The sequence below is a fragment of the Liolophura sinensis genome, chromosome 12 (assembly GCF_032854445.1).
Source record: "Liolophura sinensis isolate JHLJ2023 chromosome 12, CUHK_Ljap_v2, whole genome shotgun sequence".
Taxonomy (NCBI): Eukaryota; Metazoa; Mollusca; class Polyplacophora; order Chitonida; family Chitonidae; genus Liolophura; species Liolophura sinensis.
Genome location: NC_088306.1, coordinates 15394491 through 15408634, shown reverse-complemented (window position 1 = coordinate 15408634; position 14144 = coordinate 15394491). Strand labels below are relative to the sequence as shown.

Sequence of the window (14144 nt, the reverse complement as noted above, 5' to 3'; positions counted from 1 at the left end):
GTCAGCATTATGGTGGGAGGAAAACTATACGACCACCCGTACGTTGCTTCGATCTTCCACGTACGGCCGGAGAGGACACTTCAGTAAGAAAGGAAAATAAACACATGCTCTAAATTCTGAACAGTGTTCTCATTTATATTAAAATATTAAAAAAAAGAGCAAAACATAAAAGACAATGTGATATAAAAGAAATGAATACAATATGTGTAATGCATGACAAATGTTCAAATCATGTAATTACTTTTATCAGTTATACTTTAGTGAAAGTACGAAAACTAAGACGTCTTACGAGATGATACCTCACACGTATACACATAAAATGTAGTGTTCCAACAATATCACTTACCAACGGGTAATGAATTCTATACAGTCAGATTTTGTTTTGAATAAACGACACATTATATGTATATAAAAAAGGGATATTTCAGTTATCCATTACTGTAATGGACTATTTAATGTTCGTTCCTTCAATGTTTTAGGTTCTTGTACCTCTTGTACAAAGCCATCCTAGCCTAAGTTGACAGTAACTACCACGGCAACATTTGCTTGGAACATGTGTCCCCATGGTAGTTACAATACACTTAGTCTACAATCGCGTTTTGCACGTGTCCCCTGGCCTCGGGATCACACAGCGATCTTAGACTTACGTTAAACTTTCAATCATTAAACTTTGCATGTTCCCTTCAGTTATTTTAGCTGAGATTTGTTTTACAATAACTTACTCATAATTTATCTTACCAAGCGATATTTTGACCTTCTAACCTAAGAATATAACAATTTTAAAGTGATCTGAAATTTTGACTTATGTCTAAGATCGCTTTGTAACCCCAGGGTCTGGCCCAGAAGCAACACAGTCAGCATGTCACAAAGACACTTCACTGTTTGACATGCACGGGGCTGTTTCTTAACAAGGAGATGGATCAGCTATCTGCTGAATCAAATGAAAGACCGTTAAACACTGTCCAGGAAAAGGGTTGGATTTATTTTCTTTACAATGCTTTCACCCAAATGAAAACAGCAGACTTTTCAGTGGTCCGTAGTGACATGTATGGTATCACTTACAACATCATTAATATTTTTTTCTTTTCTTGAAATACATGTTTCAGGGTACATTCGACAAATGCATTCGGAGATATATGAATAAGCATTTTGGATGATGAAATCTGACAGTCTATGTGTGCTGAGCGGCAAAAACCCGATTTTAAGTCACTGGTCACCTTCTATGTTACAGGAAACCCATCACAGGTTCCAAGTCTGAAATCCATTTTACTATGCTCAAAATATTCTCAAAAAAAAAAAAAATTTCATATTTTTTCTGGACAGCGTTAAGTGGTCTTTCATCTAACAGAGGCTTCCCGTCAGCGTTGTCTTTGCCTTTTAGTTTAAGCTAAAAGCCCTTGCCCTGCAATACAAATGACGAACTACTTTTCAAATGAAATGATTTTTAAAAATTTTGATTTTCTTGACAGCTGAAATTCCATTCTCAGTGAACACAAAATCCACACAATGGATTTAGTAAAAGTTAGTGTCAGTCAAAAACCAAAAATTAAAGTTTCAAATCAGAAATTATGGGAATTTACTGTTTTGGGCAAGACATGCGAGAGAGCATAGCTGGCATGATGTGCACAACTGTTAATGACAGTCTGAAGTTATGCCTGGAGCATCACAAACTGCTCTGTGAACACACTATAACCTATAATTTATAAACAATGTGTGGAAAGTAAGTCTCACAGTATTGTGCTGTTTGTTGGCAAATGCTTAAAACACATCACTGTCACCAAACATTTAGCTTTGGTGGAAGTCTTCTCCAAATCCTCAGGGTCTGGCCATGCAGCATTCTTGTTCCGATACCATTTTGTGGTGTTTGTTCATCACTCCTCCTCATGACTGAATTTCATCCAAACTGTCTACCAGATCATGACTTTTCCTCCATCACTGGACAACACTGTTAAACTGGTGTGGGCCATGTCAGCCAAAAGCAAATCCTCTAGGCTGCTACAATTTTTTGCAAGACAGCCAATCAGCAATGCTGTTGCAATATTTTGCACACACTACCAGATTGGTTGTTTCCAAAAGTAATGGCCATTCAAAACTAACGTACCATTTCAGGCCAGAAATGTAACCAATCAGAAATCTTGTGACTAGATGGTATTGTCCTTTTGTTTAGCTGCCAATGAGATTAAAGCCATCTTGTATGTCCCACTTTGGACAATAACTTCAGCTCATTAACATGGAACAAAATCCTAATGTCCTTGATGGTAACTTGCAAATCAAGTTTCTGAAGTCATTTATTGCCGTTCACAGACTGAGAGGAGTTTCTTCCCCAAAACCTGGTGAAAATTGATACTAGATCACAACAAACTAGAATCAACATCTGAGGAATAAAGAGAGAAAAAGGTTATCCATCAATGGTAGAAAGAGGCCAAATTGGTGTCAATGCCAGGGATACTGCTAACCAATTGTTCTCACGAAAACACTAAAACAATTCAGTTGAGGGAATTTTGCGATCGGAGGTTACAACTTGATTTTCTTCTGTTACAAATCACATTGAGAAAGCTGAGCTTTTCGCAATTTAATTTTTTAATAAGCACAAAATTTTTTAGGTACACACATTTTTTTAATCAAGATTTTTCCATTAAGAAAACCCCTGGAAATAAGCATTTTACAACTTCCTGAAACCATGCTGAAAATTACATATAAAGGTACAACTAATAATAAGTGTCTGCCATATTTGAAACCCCCACTATGGAGAAAGTAGTACACACAACACCCCAACCAGACACATTATGCCGACACCGAGCCAACCACTAACTTTCTCCAAAGGACTGTTTTTAAAAATGTCAAACACCTGCTTTCAAACTTGTGTACAAGAAAGTGAATATCTGCCTCAAGGATTTCAGCACAGGCTACTGAGACCCACATTTTCAAACTTCTGTACAGGTGAGTGAATATCTGTCTCAACGATTCAGACAAAGACTACGGAGACACCTATTTTTAAGCTTGTGTACAGATAAGTGAATACTTTTACACATCTCAATAATTCCGACAAAGGCTTGTGAGACACATATTTTCAGTCTTATGTACAGGCATGACAGGTAAGTGAATACTGGTAGCCATTTCAATGATTCCAACAAAGGCTTGTGACACCGATTTTCAGGCTTGTATACAGAAAATAGAATACTTCAATGCCTATCTCAATGATTCAGACCAAGTCTACTAAGACTCCTATTTTGAGGCTTGTGTGCCGGTAAGCGAATATCAGTACCTGTCACAAAGATTCAGGCCAAGGACTACTGAGATGCCTATTTTCAGGCTTGTGTACAGGTAAGCAATATCAGTACCTGTCACAAACATTTAAACAGACAACAAAGAACAGTAAATGTATACCTGTTAACAATCCTTTATTCCTCACCTGAATCGAACTCTAGCTTTTTTGAGGCTGACGTTTCACCAAGGCCCTCGATGTCAACATCGCTCTCTGGGGCATTCAGGGCGCTTAATGTGACTTCTGAAAGTGTACAGAAACAGAATGCCTTAAACAGAGTGGCCAAAAGCCACTGGTGTGAGAAGCTGGCCCTGCTGCCAATTTTCAAACGTAAAATATGCCTCAAACATGAAAATTTTTAAGCAATTTTTTGGTGTAATTTTCTATATTACACACATAATCACACTAATCCTTGTTAGGGCTCCATGCTAGTATCCTAGCAGGAAACCTCTTGAAATCATTCGGATTAACAGGGGTCCTTGCTAGTATCCTAGAAGGAAACCTCTTGAAATCATTCGTATTATTATTAGGGGTCCACACTAGTATCCTAGTGGGAGACCTCTTGAAATTATTCGTATAATTATCAGGGGTCCACGTTAGTATCCTAGCATGACACCTCTGGAAATCGTTCAGACTATTAGGGGTCCACACAGGTAGTCCTGCGGGACCCCTATTGTTTTCATTCGGATTATTATTATTATTTTTCAATTTTGTCAGCTAGATACAGGCTACAGTTTTTCACTGATTGCTTTGAAATTTTGCAGCATTATTACCTGATGTCTGAAGTTGTGCACTACGGAACTCGATTGTTGTTATGTCACGCGGTTTGGCGGCCATATTGGAATTTACATAAAATGGTTTAAACATCTTCTTGTCAAGAACCACTGAACCGATTGTTTTGAAATTTGATATGCAGCTAGACTGTTGGTAGTTTGACAATAAGTTTGAGAAAATCACTTCCGGTGAAAACTTTGGAAGCTTGCCATTGGTCGAAGTTGTGACATCGCAAAAAGTTTGGAAATTTCAACTTTTTAATGTGTATTCTAGTGTATACAGCCGCTGATTCCGAATCTGCCTTTATTTTTTGCATATCTTTGTAACTTTTTGAGACATAGTCAAAAAACTAAATTTAGTTACGTAATTTCAACGCCCTGTAACCCCAGAAATGTGAAACTTGCACCAAATTGTAGCCCAAGACATTCTCTTTCTGGAGTATGCCAACGGATTTGAGCTATGATCAATAGTTTTCTCGCTAGATGCGCTAAATGACAACACGTTTTTTTTTTTTTTTCGGAATAGATGTTAATCATATTGCTCTAACATGGAGTTAGACAGCATCTGGACTAATGTATAGTACGCTGACTTGCTCCTTTCTGCAGCACTGTCCAGAACTTCCCCAAGCCGTTTTTCGTTTACATATAGTTAAGTCGTCCCCCATTCGACAGTGGACAATGATATTCACAACAATAAACGACGTGGACCCCAGCCAAAACTGCTTTGCAGGTCTAGTTATTATTATTCCCAGTCAACTTGTAAAATTGCAATATCTCAAAAACTGGTAAACACAGAAAAACCAAACTTTGCAGCCTTACTGGGGAACATACCAATCCACATGATTTAGTGGCCATTTTGAATTTCATTGATAACCTAAAAAATTTTCTTCCCTCTAAATGGTTAAACCTATCGAGATAAACTTTTCGTCTGCAGTTTTAAGGTGGATTGCCCTATCTAAATTGTAAAAAGCTTTTAGTCTGGAATGAAAATAAAGCCTAAACTGACCAATGAATTTTTTTCAATTTTTAAAACTGCTTAAAATCATTAAACAAACTCACTATCTGGTGCTCACTGATGTCACGATTACAAATCTGCAGGAATTTATTTTCCTAATTTAGTTTATGCTTTTCCTACCACTTTTTTTTACAAAGGTCCATAGCTATGACCGAATGAACAACGTCAACCAGTGCCATTCAACATGAACTAGAGAACAGTCAACGCACAGTTGTGAATCAATCAAAAATGCAGTGTCACACACAGCTTAGGGATCTCCCACCATTGCATTTCCATTTGCAGTCGGTGAGCGTTGTTGACCCCATCATATAAATTGAATCTTCTTGAGTACAGCGTGAAACACCAGTCAAATAAATAAATAATAAAATGTGGAGTTAACATATATTGTCCTGGCCTCTTCCTACTGCCTAAAAGTGTATAGCTTTAGGACCCCAATGCTAACTTTTCTCGCCAGAGGACTACATGTGGCATCGCAGGTGTAAAGGGGAACAACTCAAGACACGCACATATAAATCTGAACGCACACAGACTGGATGCTTTTCCTTGGTTGTTACCCCTGAAAGGGAATCACATGCGTACACAAGTACAGACTGAACATCCGCAACTAAGTTCGATTTGATGATCAACTGTGCAGAAGTTCTGGTCCAGACAGAATATTGAATAAAAAGGAAAATCTTACTGAAACCAAATATTCTTGAAACACGGTAGACGGATACTGCTTATCCAAGGTGGTGAAGCTGACAGAAGATAATTTTGCCAAACTGAAATTATATGTTTGTAAAACGCGACAATGACTTGACTTTCTAAAAGTCAGACAGATCGGGACAGGTAAATACCTGCAGGTGAAAGGTACAAAAAAAAAATCTACCCGTCTCTGAGACAATGCAGTTTTAAAAAACTTTTCTACCTGTCTCAGTCTGAAGGCTTTTCCAGGCCTAAACACAAAACCCCTTTATGTTCCAAGATTTCAAGGTCCAGTAAACCCACATTTACATTCAATTTCCTGGCTTTTCAAGGTTTACAAGACCTCAAATGAGTTCTGGCTACAATAATTGTATCCTGTGGCAATTACATGTGTAAGGACGACAAAAACCATGCAGTGTGTCAACACCTGAATAGTTCAGATATCTCACCTGAATAGTTCGGATATCTCACCTGAACAGTTTGGATATCTCACCTGAAGTCTTTTGTTTCTTTGCCGGAGGCTGATCTGCGTTTGTTGTCACTGTCTTGTTTGTCGTCGTCACAATAACCTTTTTTGGTGTACCTTTGTCAGTGGGCGGCTGGGGTATACCTGCATCGTCATACGCTTTCCTTTTTAACTGAGCCTTGATTTGTGAGCTGCAAAAAAAATACAACAATTCTGATTATCAGATTTTACCTAAAGTTTAATAGCATTTTACGAGTGGCACATCTTCACTGATTGATTCCAAGAATTTTTTTGGGTGAAAAATTGAACAATTTCTGATGTCCACAACAGACCATTCAAATTTATTGATTGCATGATCTGTTCAAAGACACCTAGTTTCTCTGATGCAAGTGAAAAGTGATGAAATCCATGTTAGCCAATGAACAAGCAAAAGACCTCGGCTAACAAATCAAAGTTTTCATTGGTCAATGTGGCGGTGTCTTCATTCATATACAAATAATTTACACGGTGGTATGGCGGCTACAGAGTCTCCAAGGAAATAAAAACTACTTTAGCAGTACCTGGTTTCACTGATACCGCAAGTGGACCATAGATTGTCTCCCTGCTTAAAATCTAATCCCTACCAACAAATTTGGCGAAAACTGGCCCATACTCTCCAATCTTTCCTGCTATGTTCAGTCACTGTATCTTTACAGCAACCTGTTCCTGCTTTACTTCAGTCATTCTGGATTATGTTAACAAGCCATCTGTGTCAGATTTGTGAAGTCTTTCAGCAGAGGTAGACGACGGAAGGAGGAGAGTACCCATGAGCATGTTGGTGTCCTGTTTGGTGCCTTGTGATATAAAATCAAAGAAGAATGTCCATGGCCCTTAAATGGCCTTTCATACTTGTGGGACCTTGAATTTGTTCATTTATTTCAACACAGCTGTGTACTATCTCAAAAATATTTTACTGCAATGACAACAGTCAGGACTGCTGGTGGAGACATCTAATGGAATTCTTCAACCTTTTCGCAAGTTTGCAAAGGTATTTAATTCAAGCATAGTTAGAAGGCATTAGTTTGTGTACACTGATAAAGATTATGCTTTTTCCAAAGCAATAACACTGGCTCCAAACTCTAATTATAAATGTGTATAAATTGCACTGAAAGTTGCTCTTTCACATGCGAAAGTTTGAGGAATTAGGGTAAAGACCCAAATGTTGCATTTCACTACATGTTGGTGCTTGACAAACCCACTGATCTAAACCTGCATCAGAAATCAGCAGCTGCTGAAATTGAATACATAATCTAAAGGATCAGCCTGCTTTCCCCAGAACCCGTTAGATTGCTAAGCCTGTGAGGGCTTATCGAAGCTAATTCAGAGTCAAAAAAAAAAAAAATAATGATTAGTCTGTTAGTTCCCCTCAACGATTTTTCAAGTATCATCTCAAGAATGTTGGACCACCTTTGTAGATTTCTGTCAAGTCAAATTGTCACATCACTGAGTTATGGTTTCACCGTCATGAGGCCATTCGAAATGAAAGTAAATGGGTTGTTTTCACCGGAAAAATAGTGGAAATGCGCTACGAAACGGAAAACACTCATGCCTGAAAAGCACTAGGAACACTTTGCCAGTTATTATTTATATCAAACATATCAAGTACATTTTCTTTGGTAATTAGATTTGTCTCCAAACACATTCACATTTTGAAAATTTTATCACCAATTCAATCATTTTCTCTAAATTTGCCAAAATTTGCAAATTCAAGTGGAAGCCCTTTAATCATTCTGCAGATCTGATTTCATATCGAAACTCACTGACTTTTTCAAAACTGCATAAAACTGTGTTCTACATACACATGGAGTCACATCAGTGAATACAACAAATTTCTGGTTGATATAATAAGAAAGACCTCTTTACAGCATTCCACATGTACAACGTTATTGACGCAAATCCTTGTCTACACGCTAAACTCCCCCGCCCTATCAGACACTTTCTTGTACTGTTGACCAATAATGGCAGACAGCCGTCACTGAAGTTTTAACTATCGTTAGTTTAATAATTCTCTAAAACTTACTTTGTGTACTTACCTTCTGTAGCCTCAATATGGAGTTGATATTACCAAAATTAAATAAACACTATTTCAGGAATTTGATTCAAATTTTAAGCATATTTCGGGACTTACAAAATATGACAAAGTAAAGTAAGTGATTATTAAGGACTTTCCAGGTGGCATGCAAGCCTGGTAAAAAGATATCAGTGACCCCTCCAGTACTGCTTACTTCCATTCTTAGGCATGTTGTAATATTTATTGGTTTATTTGATTGTTGTTTTACGCCGTACTCAAGAATATTTCACTTATACGATGGTGGCCAGCATTAAGGTTAAAGGAAACCAGGCAGAGCCCAGAGAAAACCCATGACCCTGGTTGTTGACAGACCTTCCCACATATGGCTGGAGAGTAAGCCAGCATGAGCTGGATTTGAACTCACAGCGACCGCATGTTTATTGTAATAGGCTTCACAAGAATTCACACACTTTATAGGGTAGGGATTCCTGTGGTCTACTTCACAAGGACTACTTTTATGAGAAAACCAGATGGCTAAGCTAATTTTATTTGTTTATTAATTTGATCGGTGTTTTGCGCTGTAATCAAGAATATTTCACTTTTCGCCAATGGTCAGCATTATGGTTAGGGAAAGAAGCTGAGCCCAGGTAAGGCCACGGCCATTCACAGGTTGCTGGCAGATCTTCCCACATATGACCAGCATGAGTTGGACTTGAACTCACAGTGACGGCATCGGTAAGAGGCTTCTAGGTCATCGTGCCTCGCTGGCATGCTAACCATGGGGCCTGCTATGGAGGCCCCATGCAAGTTTAAGGATTGCTGTCTCAACGCAAACAGGAGGTTTTATTGTACATTAAAATGTTAACATGGATTTTCAAGAGGGGATAAGGGGAGATAATTCAGAATTGGTAGCGTTATCAGTTTTCATTGCTTCATAGACTATAACTTCTGCATTCAACCTAGATGTATATTAAAGCATGGGAATTGAATGCGCAGAGCAAAATCTGAAGTTTCTCAAGAAGGTGTGAACCTACCTTACCCTGTCTCCACGTTACCTTGGTAACACCTATTCTGATAAATCTTCAGATCGCCTCATTGTAAATGGGAGGGAATTTTACACATTCCCCATTCCATCAAAATCCCAATAAAAACTTTACACTCTGGCCCTTTTTTGGAGGGTCAGCCAGTAAACCCTCCCCTTCTCAAATCAACATAATGGTTTTATTTATTTATTTGATTGGTGTTTTACGCCGTACTCAATATTTCACTTATACGACGGCGGCCAGCATTATGGTGAGAGGAAACCGGCAGATCCCGGGGGAAGGCCATGACAATCCGTAGGTTATTGGCAGACCTTTCCACATACGACCGGAGTGAAAGCCAGCATGGATTGGACTTGAACTCACAGCGACCGCATTGGTGCGAGGATCCTGGGTCATTACACTGTAGCGCGCTAACCAACTGAGCCACGGAGGCCCCAACATGCTGGCTCTGAAAAGCACCAGGAAAACATTGCCAGTTATTTTTTATATCACACCGGTACATTTTCTTTGGTAATTAGATTTGTCTTCAAACACATTCACATTTTGCAAATTTTATCACCAATTCAATCATTTTCTCTAAATTTGCCAAAATTTGCGAATTCAAGTGGGAGCCCATTACTCATCCTGCAGATCTGATTTCAAATCGAAACTCACTGACGTTTTCAAACTGCATAAAACTGCAGTATAGTGCTACCATACTGGTTGAGATAATGCTCACATGGTTCTGGTCTTAATGATTTCACTGATCTTGTTCAGATCTTCTCCAAATCGCTTCACAGATGTTCTCAACATCTCTATCTCTGTGTCTGTCCACTTGCCACTGCTGAAAAAAACAACATACACAACAAAATCATTTTGAGACAATTTACTACTATTAAAGCATTTACATTAACAGTAAGAATAAAACCCTGACAGGTAAATTGACATCTGCCAGCTATCACACTGTCGTTGCTGCTGTTTTTTCTGTCTATGCTGTATGTCTTCATTACTATATATGTTGTATTCCTGCATAAACCATGATTCTTCTGGTGGACTAAGCATCCCCTAGGCCTGTTCCCTTTGCATTGTTCTGATGTTATTGTAAGTTAAATGTGATGACAATAAAGCATTTTGAGTAATTCTAAACCAGTAACATCTAATAAATTGCAAGTAACATCACCGCGTTGTGTTTTCTTATTGCCGCTTAAACCGTGAGATCTACTGGATTTCAACGGCTTGGTCTTGTCCCATTCCATATTCTGTCCTTGAACATAAAAAAAAATACTTTTATTGTAAGTCTCGCGTCAATGTTCATGTCTAATAGAGAAGGCTATTATTTTTGCTTCTGTCATTATTAAACTTCAGATAATCAAAAACAAAACCTAGAGATGAAATTGCAACTGAGTGCGAAGTCTGTCTGCATTGAAACGGGCTGAAGCTGGTAGCGCCACCCGAAGTCAGAGTGAGGGAATGTGTGGTCAAAGTCACTTGCGCTACACTACTGTCAAAAACAGAACAATCTGGAGTCACATAGGTAGGTTAGAATTATTTGTGAGAATAATGGCAGAGACCAAAGATGCTTCCTGTTTGTCATCATTAATTCCATACATCCCTTCGCTTCCAAACAATTACCCTCTTATTACAGTTTAATCAACACAGCTGGCTGTAAACATTAGCATACAAGGGAGATAACTCAAGAGATTCGCAGAACTTTAAAGATGTTCAAATTCAGGCTATGTACATTTTGAACATTTCTTTCAAAAACCACTCCAACTGAATAAATATCACCCGAAAATTCGCCTTTACATTTAATTGAGGGACCAAATACCACCATATCCAAACTTCTACGAGCCCCTAGTCTGTCACCCAGATAGGCTATACAACATGCACACCTTGAAGGGGTCGGTTCAGCTGACGGATGCAGCTGCATGGTTAGTTCTCCCAGTTTGCTGAATGCTGAACCAGCCGCAGTGAAAATTTCTCCTACCTGAAATAAATTGAAAGAATGTGTTCATTAAATTAATATATCAGTGCATTCACCTAGAAAATAATTGCCCACAAGTTGGCTCTGGATTCATATCGAACTTTCTCTGCGTTTTTTTTTAATTTTTTTTATAGTTTATATGGATTGAGAAAAAAATGGACCAGGTGTACTGATCCAACAGTAAATGCTATTAGCTCCACTTGACATCACCCACTCTCACAATGCTAGCGTCAAAAACAGAACGATATGGAGCCACAGAAGTACTGTAGGTCAAATTGCGGGTTTTCATACGGCTTGTTAGGGACCAAAGAAGCTTATTGTGTGTCACGTTTGATTTCATACACTCATCTCACTCTGCCACCTGCCACCTGCCTCCTGGCCTATGGTCAACGAATAACAGCACTGGAGCGTTTGACTTGGTCAACTATCTACTGTGTAAGTCTCAGCTGGCTACTTCAACATCTCTCTTTATACTTTGTTGACGGGATTCACAGCCGCAGCACCAATCTATGGCATTGAGTGCTTTCTGAACGGTGGTAGCAGTCCAAAATAAAGGCCCGAAACCTCCATCTAAGGGTGGCTAATATATACTGTTACTCAGGGACTGTTGGCAACCCTTAGCCTGAGAGCTATGTGGACCCTATACCAGTATAATGCTTACAAAGAGCTACATTTACGCACATTTAGCCTCTATCGGCACTTGTCTTTATACCACCATTCTCCTGTAAATCTTAGCAAAGTTTCGAAAATAGAGTCACATTGAGCAGGCTGAAACGTGCTGCCATGTTTTTAAATACTGACTTGGCAAGGGGTGTGTACGTAGCAGCGGTTGTCCATTCAGAGAGGGTTAAGCAGAAGCATGACATACCAGATATTTTGAAAAGACCACAGATGGATGCAATCACGACCATACTTTCCAATACAAGGGTATTTGGTTTTCTTCCAACTGGGTGTGGGAAAAGTCAATGGGTCATCCTCCCACCACTTAATTTGGACAAGGCAGGTATGGTTTTATCCATTATAGTATGTACATGCCTGAATAGCGCATATCTTCCCCTTACCAAGTATGGTAACAAAAAATAACATGCAAGTTTTTTTTTTGCCTTTTTTTTCTTTCTTACATGAAACACTGATACTCTGGGAGTAATTAACAAATTAGAATGGACTGGATGCAGAAGATATCCCCTTTTTTACATTTCAAACTTAATTTGGGTTTGTCATTCTGCTCCATAGCCTTCAGTAATTGCAAATTCGCACCTCCACAGTAACATGGCTTTCTGTCTGTCAGAACTGACAGCCAGTTGATCAAATCATAGTGATGTAACCATCTTGTTTTTTATAGTCCAAATATTCTGTCTAAAATTTGCGGCAGATATTGTAATAGGCCTAACGGCATGGTGCAGAGAAAGAAGTCAAAACTATGTGAAAAAATTAAAGCGTTTCCAAAAGAACAGTGGCCCAAGAACATCCGGAGAGACACAAACACTGCCGACAAACACTGATGCACAGAGACAGATTATTGAAGGGTAACAAATCACCACCAACAATTCCAAGAGGATGAAGCGAGGAAGGCTCTTGTTTGTTCAGATGTTCTCGGGGCGATGTCTAGAACGTGTGTGATTGGCAGCAATCCCGGTAAGAGTGAAAGCATGAACGGAGAAGAGCTGCAGAAGACTTTGTTTGTCAAAATTTTATTAAGGTTCATTAAGTCATGATGTAGACATGGCATTTGTGTTTAAGTCACAACTGTAAATTATCTTGGATTTACTGGCCGTAAAGGCTACAGAATGTGGAAAAAATTGGCAGAGGAACAGAGAATGTGTTGGTGAACATAATTTATTGAAGTTTTGCCTGGTTAATGTATGTATAGGGCCTATGAGATATGTAGGCGTTCTCAGGAGTTCCACGTGGGGGTGCTCGCACATATGCCAGCAGTTGGGGTTACAAAACACCCCATTCGCCCAATGCTCATGCGTGAAGACCGTGTGCTGCCAATGTTCTAACCCCAACTTCTGGCATATAGGCAAGCGCCCCCACACGGAAGTCCTGAGAACTCACTGGTTCATTTCGCAAAGATATTTGTTGCCCAGAGTTTCTCTGCACTGAGCTGCTCTTAAATACCAATATTTAAACTTGGAAGACTCCTAGGCTGTGATCTTCACCTAATCCCATATTAAAAGATAACAGCCGCGATTATCCACAAAGCCATCCGCTGGGCAGTGATTATTTCATCTCCATTTTCAAATTCCAACCATCATTTAAACGGACATGAATACAAGGACAAATAGTATACAATAACAGAAGGCATAAATCAAAGAGCATGAATATTAAATTATTCATTCTTTATGTTGGCCGTTGATAATACAGTATCTAACGAAAACTGGACACTCCATAATCTCTACGATTAAACATAACATGATAAAACTACTCTACGATTATTCACACACAGCAAGTTCATTTTTACCTTGCTTGCAGAACTCATTGTGGATTCCTTTGTAAGAACAAGACACTCAGGTCATCAAGCAATAAAAAGCAACAAAATATATGCTGAAATACAAGAGCATAAATTGAAATATTTCAAATAATCTTTCCTTTCTTTCTTCCCGCGGAAGTTCATGGCGAGAGAACGGCGGAAGTCCAGAGTTTTGTTTTGTTGCCTCCAACCCAAATCTTTGGCAGTAAATCCATCCGGTAAATTGTATGTTTTCTCAAGATTGACAAGAAAAATATTCCTCTAATGCTTTCATTGATTTTTTAGCAAATGTTAAATCGTTACATGATTTACGTCTTAGGAAAAATTTTGTGTTAGAGCATATTGTACTAAATGACCTCATTAAGGTCGGCGGTCGTTGAGTCTCGTGACATTTCGCCATCTGACTAGACTG

The 14144-nt window shown here is 38.8% G+C and overlaps 1 protein-coding gene across 5 annotated transcripts; it reads right to left on the bottom strand.

Annotated features, from left to right (window-relative positions):
- Positions 1–116: 116 nt before the first annotated feature.
- LOC135479115 (chromatin complexes subunit BAP18-like) lies at positions 117–13874 on the bottom strand. 5 transcript variants are annotated; one of them, XM_064758850.1, is made up of 6 exons: positions 13724–13874; positions 11168–11262; positions 10015–10119; positions 6231–6394; positions 3388–3508; positions 117–2374 (listed from the first exon to the last, which is right to left on the bottom strand). In XM_064758850.1, the coding sequence occupies exons 1-5, from the start codon at positions 13739–13741 to the stop codon at positions 3402–3404; spliced, it is 489 nt and encodes a 162-aa protein (XP_064614920.1). In that variant the 5' UTR covers positions 13742–13874; the 3' UTR covers positions 117–2374; positions 3388–3401. The 5 variants fall into 5 exon arrangements, 4 of the variants coding, with proteins under 4 accessions (XP_064614920.1, XP_064614921.1, XP_064614918.1 ...); XM_064758851.1 differs by having other exon boundaries at positions 117–2330; XM_064758848.1 differs by having other exon boundaries at positions 3413–3508.
- Positions 13875–14144: the final 270 nt, after the last annotated feature.